The sequence below is a fragment of the Taudactylus pleione genome, unplaced genomic scaffold (assembly GCF_031769625.1).
Source record: "Taudactylus pleione unplaced genomic scaffold, aTauple2 ptg000041l, whole genome shotgun sequence".
In the NCBI taxonomy this organism is placed as follows: domain Eukaryota; kingdom Metazoa; phylum Chordata; class Amphibia; order Anura; family Myobatrachidae; genus Taudactylus; species Taudactylus pleione.
The window spans coordinates 30390333-30403709 of record NW_028284443.1 but is presented as its reverse complement, the minus strand read 5'-3'; the positions used below and the strand labels follow the sequence as shown (position 1 = coordinate 30403709).

Sequence of the window (13377 nt, the reverse complement as noted above, 5' to 3'; positions counted from 1 at the left end):
GGGTCAGACTGGCCCACAGTGATACAGGGGAAATGCCCGGTGAGCACCATTTCCTGTGGGTCCCAAGTTACAAACTGTGTAGTGGAATTATAAATGGTTACTCTATTAGAGAGTCAGGTACCTGGTAGAGTAGGAACATGGATGTACATGAGTGCTTGATTTTTTTCTATAGAAAGTAAACTACATTAAGATTTGCCCTCCTAACAATCAAAATGAGTGGTTGGGTTAACAGATATAATGTTTTCTTGTATGAAAATAACATTTCAAATATATCATATAGCAAACTAACAATGTACAGAGTTCTAAAAAAAATATTTACGAACACTTAACTCATCCCAATGGTAGCATCTTAGATAATTAAATCTTGTTTTTTACCAATGGCATATATTTGGCCTTACCTATTTCTCAGTGAGATTTAGACCCTGACTGGTGTGTATGGGTGTCCCCTATATATATTTAGAAGGGGCCCAGACCATGCATTGTAGTATTTATGTTGTCTGCAGATCATTTTCTCTCTAATGGTCAGTCAAGCCTCTGTAGTAGCTGGCCACATTCAATCTGGTGGTTGGCCACACCCCTTAAGCATAGCCTCTACCACTGCATTCCTCTGGTAGGCCCTTCATGCCCAAGTCCAACACTAGTTGCAGAGAGGAGCAGTAGCTGGTAAATCCAGCTCTGCCACCACTGTGTATAGCCAGCAGCTGCAGGGAGTAGCAGCTACTGGGGAAGCCAGCAGCCCACCAGTCTCCACTGATGTTACCCGGCAACTTCAGAGAGTAGCAGCCACCTTTAAATCCAGCTCTGCCCCCACTGTGTATACCCAGCGGCTGCAGCGAGCAGCAGCCACCGGGGAAGCCAGCGATGCCCCCACTGTGTATACCTGGCAGCTGCAGAAAATGCAGACATTGTGGAAGCCAACACTGTCTGCCTGTCCCCATTGATGTTACCTGTCAGCTGCAGAATAAAATATCAATGTTCATTTTTATGTGTTTAAAAATATATATATATTTTTTTAAATAAAATCGTGTTGCATAAGTTTTAACTGTTTGAATTAATTTAATCATAAAAAACCCCAGACAATTTCTGAGCAGTTTTTGGAAAATATATTAGCCAGTTAAGTAGTTAAGTTGCAGCCAAATACATTACAAAAGAGAAACAGCTAGTGTGTATTTGTGGGCAGGCTAAGTAGTAAGGATGCTGACCGGACACGTGACTCTGATGATCATATTGAGATAAAGATCCTGCTTATACTGTAGATATTTATATGAGAAATTCCCTGTGTTACAATTGAATATTACAACAATGTTACAGCTACAAATCCTATCTAGGGCATACAACAACAATTTTGCAGTAGCAATAGACACATTGGCCCTCATTCAGAGCCGGACGCTCTGAGCAGAGCGCTCGCTCTGAATGAGGGCCGTCCTCCATAACAATGGAGCGTCCTCCTGGACGCTCGTATAGCTGTGGGTCACCACCCACAGCTCATACGAGCGTGCAGGAGACCATCGCGACCATCGCCAGTGCGACCAGAAGCCTGTGGTCGGGGTTTTCGACCACAAGCCCTGGAGTGATTTTGGCTCTATCAGAGCCAAAATCACTCCCACTGACATCACTAGTGATGTCAGTGGGGCCGGCTTCTGACGGTAGGCGTTCCCTTGGGAACGCCTCCGTCTGGGAGGCACGCCCACCAAAGGGGGCGTGCTGTCAATCAACATCGACAGCACGCCCCCTTTGATCAGACACAATGAGCGAAGGAAAGTCCTTCACTCGTCACGTCTGGCGCATGCGCACGACGGAGCTCCCTCCGTCATGCGCAGTGCACACCATCGACCCACTTGCGAGCAGACAGCCGCTTGCGAGTGGGTCTGAATGAGGCCCATTGTCAGCAGCTTGTATCAAATTTTCGAATTTAATTTAGAGATAGTTCTGGAGAGGTAATAAACCCTACTCCTTCATTACACAGAGCAATAGACAAGATTATAAGCACAAGGGAATACAGTAGCAATACGGCAGTGGTTATATTAGAAACATGGTTAGCAGCTTGTTTTGAAATATGTATTGAACTTAGAAATAGCTGTGGGTAGATAACAAATCCTAGTCCTCTGTTACACTGGCCATGAGACAGGTTTATAATGTAAGTACAATTGACTAGTAAGTAATACATCAGTTGTAATTCAGTTGTTTAATCATAATAAAAACAATTAAAGAAGTCATTGGTTGTCAATCTTTATAATAATGTGCATTAATAATTGTCACATCCTAATTATTATTTGTTTGCTGTTATAATTTCTTATGAAAATAGCCACTAACTGTGACCTTTGTGACACTCTAGTAACCCATATCTTAATATTATGTTGATATCAATAAATTTATAATATTTCCCATATATGATAAGAAAACAATTTAATACAACATAGGAAATAATTATAACATAGGGGGGAATTCAGTTAAATGCAAAAATGAATAGTACCGGGAATGAGTTCCGTAACTGTTCAATTGGCTGGGCTGTTAAAACCCACTAGTAGAGGATTTCTGCTCGCACCCTCCTAAGGTGCGAGCAAAAATCTGAAAGGACTAGTGCTGCAATGAGGCCGACACTTTAAGTTGGATACTGCAGGATATGGCGAATAAACACCCGGCTTACGGCACGATAACCTGCATCTCCTGACTTAAGTGCAGGGTACCATGGGGACAATTGAATAGCTCCGGGAACTCTTTCCTGGCACTATTCAACATCACATTTAAATGACTTGCCACCAATATTTTTATTGGAAAATTATAGGGTCTAAATCACACATTCACTTAGAGATGATTTTTTGACATCGTTTAAAAAAAAAAGATGTCAAACATCATCTGCTAGTAAATGTGTGATTTAGATCCTGAAAAAATCAGCCAAAAAATTGCCCAACGTTGACCAAAAATCAACTTCTAGTAAATATACCCCCTGGAGTTATCCAGGCCGGAGTCGGACAGACAGTGGGTAGCTATTAAAAATAAAGGACTTCCTAAATGCATTGGGTGGCAGCATGGCTACCAACCCTCCCTTTTGTTGCTCATCCCACTGTGGGCCCGACCCTGGCTCTCTGGAGATCATTATGGAGCAGACCCTGTATCTCTTCATCGATCTCTTATATGACTCCGCTCTTTTACAATCCTGACTTTCTTCCTGGGCTGCCCCTTTTGTCTTTCTGACAGCTGGTAACCATTTTTGGCGTGTCCTCCTTTAGCCATGTTTGAGCGATTTGGGACCTGCGCGATCTGGCAATATCTCCACATTAAACATTTCATAATAAGCAAATCAATCTGGGAGGCTTCTTCCAGTCCCCCTATCCTTTTTTAAAAGCTTTACCAATCCTCAATTTACCCCCAGCACTTTCTCTCCACGAGCTACAAGCTCCTCATAGAAAATACTTTCTCCAAATTACCTTGCTTCACAGCTGATTGGGAAAGAGATCTTGGTATTCAACTAGATCCAAAAGAATGGGACAAGATCTTTCAGACCACTAGGTTATGTTCTGTTAGCTATTCGGTTGTGAATACTCATTTTAAGGTCCTTGCCCGTTGATACAGATGCCCTTCATTGCTTGCCAAAATGTTCCTGAGGTCCCTGCCACTTGTTGGAGATGTGTCTTAGCTGTTGTCTCCCAGATCCATATCTGGTTGGACTGTGCAGCTCTACACCCCTTGTGGAATTCAGTGATATTTCTATCAAAAGAGTTCATACGTCAATAGGTTAGAACATGCATTCTGACTCCTAAATAAGATTACGGTATGTAGTCAAGAAGCCGGCGATCGGCATTCTGACTGTAAAATCCCGGCATGGGAGTAATGACAGGCATCAAAATCCCGATGCCTATCATTATCCACCTGCCGAAATCCTGATGCCCGGCATACCGAACGAAGGTAAGCTGGGTGTCACGAGCAGACAGCCGTGGGGGAGAGGGTTAGGTTTAGGGGCTCCCAGGGAGACTTAAGTTTAGGCAACCCCTCAGGAAGGTTAGGATTAGGCTAGGGGAATGGGGGGTTAGAGTTAGGCTCCCCCAGGGGAGGTTAGGGCTAGGCACCTCACCGGGAGGGTTAAGTTTAGGGTGCAGTGAGGGGGGTTAGGTTTAGGCACCCCTAGGGGGGAGGTTAGGGTTAAACACAAAGGGGGAGGTTAGGGTTAGGCACACTTAAGGCAGGTTTAGGGAGGGGAGAGAGGTAGGGATAGCGTACTTACCTGCCCTGTCGGGATCTGTGCTGTTCGGGCTGCCGGCTTTGGGATTTCAACCGCCGCCTCATGTTCGGCGGTCATTCATACCGATCCCTAAGATTACTGGCTCTGTGTTGTCCTACAAGAAGTCACTTTTGAAACATCTAAATAGTGCAGACAAAGCAGTCATACCAATACACTAGAGATCTACGGCTCCGTCCACCATAGCAGAATGGTTCTCTAGACTGGAATTTAATATGACCATGGACGACCTTATGATGTTTGGCGCTACTAAATTTAGAGACTTTAGTGCTGTTTGGGGACCTTGGCTACTGTTTAAAGGGTCTCCCACTTACCTCAATAAACTCCATGGTGGTCTATAATCTGCCAGTCTCATTACTTACCCTAATTCCTTCACGGGTTGTCCCCCCTCTTCCCTCCTTCCCTCACACTGCTCTAAGTATCTTTATTATTTTATTTTCTTATTTACTACAATAATTACTATTTGCCCTGAGAGTTGGTATCTGTACTGTATTCTGCCTACCAGTAATTATGTTATATTTCCCTCTGTACATATACTATAAAGATATAGACAATACCTTGGTTTTTTTGTGGATGTTATGCACCCCACTGTATGTTTATGACTTTGGTGACCCCAATAGAAAAATATTAGGTCCCAGTAGTGCACCATGTAAAAACTCTTATATGTCTGAAACTTGGATTAGCATAAGGTCAATCAGGCTTCCGGAGCAAACAGCCATTTTGCGTCTGTCTCAGCCCCAATAAGTCTAGAAAACATGTTTCCTGATCTTTCTTCTCTGATCTTATGGTCTGTCCTCTTCCCTTCATTGCAGAGAATACCTGAACCCCAGACAGCAAAAGTCAAACAGTCACAGCAACATGCTATAGTTACCGCAACTTTGTACAATTAAAGTGCGATACAGTGAGGTACATTCAATCATTAATAAACATACTGAAAAATTGGAGATCTTTAACAATAAAGCAAACACATCTAATTTACTGTACATGTATTGGATTGCCTTGTAATCCATTTAAATAAGGATATATAAAATAACAATGCATTACTCTTGACTTAGATAATTACTGAATGCCTATTTAATTTAAATTGCAACATCCACAACTCCCTCCCTGCTTAGTAGCCAGACTGCTTTAATGCAGGAGGCAGTGTTCTTTCTGCATCATCGCCGATATCATGCAGCAGCGCCCAAGTGTACAAACCCCCACCTTCCCCAATGGGTTACCAGTAGGAAGGTGTGCTATGCCCACATAAAAGATGGGTAAATCAAATTGACTGAGGTACTAATTAATCCACCTGTGCTCAAGCATGGATATCTTTAAAGTGTGCACTGTATTGGCAGAGTTTTTGAACCTCCCGTCTAGAGTATATACATTATATATATATATATATATATATATATACATACAGTATATGCCATACGTATATATATATATATATATATATTTATTTATTTTTTTCATTTTTTTTTTGTTACGCTGTTTTCCCCCAAAAGAAAATAATTAAAGTAAAGCACTGTGGAGTCAGTGGTAGATTATTGCAGACAGTGTACCCATACCAGGGAAGTGGTTCCATTTCAGTTCAGTTGCTGGACAGAATACATTTAAGTGTCATTGATGTTGTCATCTTTCAGCCTTCTTTGGTGATACATGTTGGCTCAATGGTTGGAGCAATTTCTAGCAAACATGGGCAACTACAATTTGGTTTCCAGCAGCGAGAATGAAGCAAAACAATAACACCAGGCACACAGTTACCGCAGGATAACCACAAGTAACAGTAACTGCACAGAAATGCTAGTTGCCAATACTGCTGTATTATTGGAGATGCTTAACAATGGCCACACGCACTTTTCCTATAAGCAACTACAATTGATATTTTGCTTAATGTATCAAGTGTTCTCCACACCTCGTATATTGTAAGCACATTTGGGCAGGACCATATTTACCTTCTGTTTTATGTAATTGTATTTAATCTTTTTGTATTATGACCCCCTCAGTGTACAGCGCTGCATAATGTGTGAGCACTTTATGAATAACATATAATAATAGTTATACTTTCTCTTAAGAGGAAAGTTTCAGTATTATCTTCATTGCAACTGACATGGGTTTATTGAGAAGAAAACAAAGCAAATAATGAACTGCATCCACTGTGCAGCGTAGAATGCCATGTTTTGCACCAGGTTGCCCTCCACACAGGGCACTCACTGTGCATTACTACTGTATACTCCTCACTTGGGCATTCCATCTACAAAGCAGAAGTGTGCCTCTGTGCAGGAAAGTGGAGAAATCTTTAGTCTCTCTGAGCAAGACTGTACACTTCACAACAAATTATTGTTGATATATACCTTATGAAATATTACAAAAGTTTCATTTTTGAATGGAAATAAATACAACTTATTTTTTTTAAGCCTAACAGAAAAAAGAAGTCATGTAGACTGGAAACATTAAGGCTTTAAATAATATTAATTGTTTCCAGCTTGGCTTCATGACATTTTAGTATGATAAGGTTTAATGTTGCCATCTGGTTTACATTATATCAGTAATCTGATGAATCAAGGACTTTCTCATGTCAGAATTGTTTTGCAATGTTATTTATAACTACATAAAATTTGGAAGTTTACCTGAAGTAATCTGTTAGTAATATCAGTAAAAGCTAAGGACCAATACCTAATTTCAGCCAAAATGTACAGTAGGATTGTGCAAGGGTGCAGAGGGAGGCAATGGTGCACACATGGAGGGTTTCTGAGTACTCCAAATTCCACCTGACAAATCAAATAATTTTTTTCAGAGACGGAGAAAGCTTTGTCTCTGTCTCTGCTCCGCCCGTAATAGCTCCTTAGACAGAGAGTTCTGATGGCCAAGGGATCTGCTGTGCATGTGTTTTATGTATATATATATCACATAGCACATATCTACCTTAGTGTGGTCAGTGACTATAAAGCGCCCGGGCCAGCCTGGGAGCTTAACAGATATGCAGACCTCTCAGAGAGGTACTACGATGTTCATAAAATGCCATGACCATGTCCCCTTCAGTGATGCCCCACACTCTAAAACCTCATCTCCTCTCAATCCTCAAATCCCCAACATCTCTTCACCACCTTCAACTCCCTGCTCCGCCCACCCCCTCCGCGCCTCCCCTCCTCGCTCTCTGCCCTTGATTTTGCTACCTACTTTACATCTAAAATTGACTCCATACGTCAGGACATCATATCCCACCAGTCCCCCTGCTATCCACTTCAGCCTCTCTTCCCAGATCACCCCTCTCCTTCAATTTTACAGACTCTTACTTTCTTCTCCCCTGTAAGGGGAGAAGTCATGTCCCTCATCTAGTCCTCCCCCCCTTCCACCTCCCCCCTTGACCCTATCCCTTCACGTCTCCTCCGCTACCTCTCTCCTTCTGCCTGCTCCCATCTTGCCCACCTCTTTAATCTCTCCCTATCATCAGGCACTGTCCCATCTGCATTCAAACATGCCCTTGTCTCCCCATACTAAAAAAAACAACCCTTGATTCTAACACTCTCTCCAACTACCGTCCCATCTCTCTCCTCCCTTTTGCTTCCAAGCTCCTTGAGCGTGTTGTTTTCAAGCGCTTTACCACCTTTCTTTCCTCTCATTCCCTCCTTGACCCTTTTCAGTCTGGCTTCCGCTCTCTCCACTCCACTGAAACTGACCTCACAAAAGTCAGCAATGACCTCCTTACTGCCAAATCCAAGGGCCACTACTCTCTGCTCATTCTCCTTGACCTTTCTGCTGCTTTTGACACTGTGGACCACCCTCTCCTTCTGCAAATCCTTCACTCCCTTGGTCTGCGTGACACTGCCCTCTCCTGGCTAGCCTCCTACCTCTCTGACCGATCCTTCTCTGTCTCCTCTCATGACTCCTCTTCTCCCCCACAGCCTCTTGCAGTGGGTGTTCCCCAAGGTTCTGTTCTTGGACCTCTCCTTTTCTCACTCTATACATCCTCACTAGGTGAACTAATCAGCTCTTTTGACCTCCAATATCATCTCTATGCTGATGATACTCAGATCTACCTTTCCTCCCCTGACCTCTCTCCTTCTCTCCTCACTCGTGTCTCCAACTGTCTCTCTGCCATTTCTTTCTGGATGTCCCAGCGATTTCTTAAACTTAATATGTCTAAGACTGAGCTTATCATCTTCCCTCACCCCTACATAACCACACTTCCCACCATTTCTTTATCAATTGATGGCACAACGATCTGCTCTAGCCCCAAAGTGCGCTGTCTTGGAGTTATCCTGGACTCCTCCCTCTCCTTCAAACCACATATCCAGAATCTCTCACAGTCCTGTCGCTTTCATCTTAAAAATATTTCCAAGATTAGACCCTTTCTCACCCAGGATGCCACTAAAACCCTCATACACTCATTGGTCATCTCCAGATTGGACTACTGTAACCTTCTCCTATCTGGCCTCCCCAAATCCCTTCTCTACCCTCTCCAGTCTGTCCTCAATGCTGCTGCTCAGCTCATCTTCCTCTCAAAATGCTCTGCATCTGCCTCCCCTCTCCTACAAGCCCTCCACTGGCTCCCCTTCCCCTTTAGAACGCAATTTAAGGTTCTCACACTCACTTACAAAACCCTCAGCCATTCCTCTCCTATTTACATCTCTGATCTCATCTCCCTTCAATCTCCAGTCCGCCCTCTTCATTCAACAAATGCACGCCGCCTCTCATGCCAATTGAATACTTCCTCGAACTCCCGCCTACAAGATTTTGCCCGTGCTGCTCCCCACCTTTGGAACTCTCTCCCGCTTCCGATCAGACTCTCCACCTCTCTACAATCCTTCAAACGTGCTCTCAAGACCCACTATATCATCAAAGCCTTCCAGCTCTCATCTTAACTTGCTGCTACATACTCCTCTCTCCCTGCCTACCCCATCTATTTCACCCCTGTCTGTCTGTCCCTCCCCCTTAGAATGTAAGCTCCTATGAGCAGGGCCCTCTACCCTCTTGTGCATCTCCTTACTATACCTTCATCTACTTCTTACTCTCTACCAGGGCACCTAACACTTGATTGCTTTGCATTGTTGCTTATCTGGGTGTTATGGTCGTGAATGTAGCAATGTATATTATCCATGTCCTGTAATGTATTGTACTGTACTGTAAGTCACTGTAAATCAATCTATTTGTTTATGTACTTTGTAAGGCGCTGCGGAACACTTGTGGCGCCATATAAATAAATGATAATAATAATAATAATAATAATAATAATAATAATATGGTCATGACTCTTTAGTATCAGGTCCCAAAAATCTCCTGCTGGCCCTGGTAACACAAGACATGCTTATGTGATAATGAATGATGAATACTAGAATGAAGCATAATATCTGAAGAGAGAGCCTGCACATATATCACTGCAGGACTTCATTTTGCCATTTTAATGAACTTTAGACATAAGTAACAGAGACCATAGAGTATTTAAAAAGTCAAGTACACTTCCTTGACGATATTGAAAAAACTGCAAATGAACAAACACCTTTAGTGATACTTTGATTGTGATTAAAAAGTTACTTACTTCTTGGTATTCCTGAATCTGCATATGATATACAGTAGCCAGAAATGGAGAAACAAATAAAAAATTGTTAAAGAAATTTTTATGAAATTTGAAAAAAAAAATATTTTAATTTTGCAGTAGTAATCTGGAGATATTCATGGAATATTTTGTAGAATGGTAGAATTTTGCAATATCTAGTCACAATAGTGCAATGGATATACTAGGCCATTACAACCTTTGGACCTCCAGGCATTATGGAACTAAAAGCCTCATCATGCTTTGCCAGAGCACTGACAGTTGGCAGGGTATGCTGGGATTTATAGTTTCACAACACCTGGAGAGTCACAGGTTATCCAGGCTTAGGCTAGGCGACTCAAGCTGTCAAATTTTTTATTTTATTTTAATTTTTAAAAAGATTATATATTTCTTATAAGAATTACAATTTTTAAAAGGTATACTTTTTTTTAATGTAAATGTTCAGTTGGTATAATTCCTCAGATGGTATAATGTCAAATACCAGTAGCTGGCTCTGACTTAATGTGTGTCCCATACATTGAATGTGTTTTAATAAAGCTATTTCATAGTAACATAATGTCATGATTTTAATGTAGCTATCATCATGGACAGTTGGCAATGTTCAGCTGCCAAACAGAGCATTGCTGCTTTACTCCTAATGCTTGTGCCTTTGACTATATATCACTCCATCCATGTGCCTAATATATCTTTAGAATTATTATTTGAAACAGAATGCTGATGTAATATATGTGCTATTACTATTAGCCTTTATCAATATAATCTATAATGTACATGGTTTACTACTTTGATTTACTGTACATGAATATACAATGCACTGAAAATTCCACAGATGTGGTCAAACTTTATCATGCTATAAATTATTTCTAGTTTGTACTTTAATTGTCTAAAGTGTTGTCACAGTTTAATATTGTTACAATTTTATAATATGAACATAATGCAGTGAGTTAGTTATTGGATACATATCCATAATAACATCTGCTTAATATTTATATTAATTCACAGAGTAAAAAACGTAGGAATCCCAACCTACAGAATACATTTTTCTGCACCAACAACATTACACATTCCAGATGTATATCACAAACAACATAGTAAAACACTGTTTGAGAACAAGGAAATGTTTGCATAGTTTTGCTACATTTTAATAGTATGTGCTACACTCAAATTATATATATTACAAGCACATGAAACTGATGGCTGAATTCACATGCATTTCCGTCTCTAAGTGGTTTTTCACCTTACCCTCCAGCCTTACCTGTGTGCTCTGTGGAGTGGAGCCTGCTGTAATACTGTACAAGAAGTCTACCAAGAAGTCTGCAAAGTATCTTACAGATCTTGACTGTAAATGTCAGCACTGCAGCAAGGAGTTACTGTATGTGAAAACTTTTTTCTGCCGGGAATTGCAGCTTCTTGGCAGATGGAAAATTCAGGGGGAGGAGAATGGGGCCCAGTCTATGCGAGCATGTATCTTCCTAATTTATCTATTGAGAATGGTACATGAAATTCTTTTATCTGATGTCAGCAAAGCTGTAGGCATTTCTAAAGATACAGTACATGCAACGTTTTATTTTTTTTGTGCACAGTTTAAACATCTGTTTGTTTAAAGTGCCTGCAGTTCTTAGATGTGGTAATCATTTATTGTTTACAGTCTACATACCAGGAAAAGTATAATGATGCAGGAAAGTCTTTGGCTAAAGAATTTTAAACCTACAGTACCAATATTCCAGAGTGACTGGTGTTTCTGCCTCTTGTATCACAATGTATCCTTACAGATGACTATTCTATCCTGCAACATAAAAATCATATAATGCTATATTAAGGGGAATTTTGGTGTAGCCAGGAATTTCCTAAGGACTACCATTTACAGAGTTGACTCTTAAATGAATTCAAACCCATGGGAATCAAATAAATATCAAAATAAATATTTAGGCAATCACAATTCAACAGTATAATGAACCATATTACATAATTCAAACAAATAAAAAAATTTTGGTACACTTTTCAAAACTATACTCAAGATGCAGTCTTTAATGGTCCCTAACAAGTTCATTACATTTTTACACCATTCTTGTGTGTATTTTAAAGTTTTATAATCTTGTGTTGTAGTGTAAACATTCATTATGTGCATTTTATTTTACATTTTTTGTTATTTCTAAAATTAAATTTTATTAGAATTCAATGATCTACAGTTATTTACATCTATTATGTTCTTGAATTTATTAACTAAATCATATTTAGTTTAGTTTTTACATTAGTTTTTCTCCAGTTTGCACCATCAAATTTTAAAGTTTACACCATTATATAGAACCGGACGTTTTTTTTCGTTGTTTCATTTCAGTGGAAGTTACAAATACATTAGGGCTTTCACACTGCATGAACATGGCATGAACATGGCATGGTCGCTGTGTTACAACCGTAATAACCACTGACTAGGACAGCTGCCGTCCACGGTTTTCAGTTTAAAAGATTGAAAAGAGATTGAAAACATAAAACATTAACATTGCATTCGACACAAAACCGTTGCTTGTGAAAGTGACTGATCCAGAGAAAAAAACCTGCCAATTTGTTTCCGAATGGAGAAAACCGTGTGTAATAGCCCATAGGGAAAAAGTCTTCCTATATAGAACATCACTAAGGATTTTGGAAGGCCTACTGAAAAGTTTTTCAGCATTTTTAAATGTACAAAATGAGGTACTTTGTTTTAGGTGCAGTAAACAACCAAAAGAATTGAGGGGAAAAAGTCGATGAATTTGGTCCTTCATATGCAGGCCTCTTAAATCTTTGTATTATATATTTTTATGCTGTCATAGCACTAGTCTTTCTTTCAGGCTAAGCAAGAGGTGCCATGAAATTATACATTTCTTTGTTCTCCATTGTTTTTCTATTTTTTAGTTTTGAAAATTGTTTTTGATTTTAATATAATTGCCCTTCTGATTTTAATATAGCTTATCAGAACACAACAAAATCTTTGAAGAACAGTAGGGAAGCCTAATATTGTTGTCCTTAAGCTCTAATGTATCTAAAGGCATATGACTAGTGATGTTATCCAGTGTTTTTATTTTGCATTCATGTAAGGATTGAAATATATATATGTGGATTATTTTCTTAATATTTTATTGTAGTGCTCTGTTACCTGTGGAAAGGGAGTAAAACATCGAAATGTTCTCTGCATTTCTAATGGACAGCAAATCGATGATTCAAATTGCAAACATTTAAGGAAGCTTCGTACGCAGAAGATGTGTAAGATTGGCAGATGTCCTTCATGGAAAAGTGGAAAGTGGGGAGAAGTAAGAAATATCCTGACCACTATCAGTGTACTCATATGTCATTCTAGGTTTATGAAATTGTCATTGATATATACTGTACCTGGGTTTAGTTAATTTTCTTTAAGTATTTCTGGGTATAAAATAAGTGTTGAAAACTTAGGGCCTGATTCAGACCCACTCGCGAGCGGCTGTCCGCTCGCAAGTGGGTCGATGTTATGCACTGAGCATGCGCACGACGGAGGGAGCTCCGTCGTGCGCATGCGCCAGACGCGACGAGCGAAGGAAAGTCCTTCGCTCGTTGTGTCCGATCAAAGGGGGCATGCTGTCAATGTTGA

At 40.4% G+C, this 13377-nt stretch overlaps 1 protein-coding gene across 1 annotated transcript in view; it reads left to right on the top strand.

The window, feature by feature from the left end:
- ADAMTS20 (ADAM metallopeptidase with thrombospondin type 1 motif 20) overlaps positions 1-13377 on the top strand; it is a 339290-nt gene that overhangs the window by 266122 nt on the left and 59791 nt on the right. The window contains exon 29 of the mRNA XM_088456448.1: positions 12899-13063. Coding sequence (XP_088312574.1) covers positions 12899-13063 — 165 coding nt within the window. The remainder of the gene's footprint in view (positions 1-12898; positions 13064-13377) is intronic.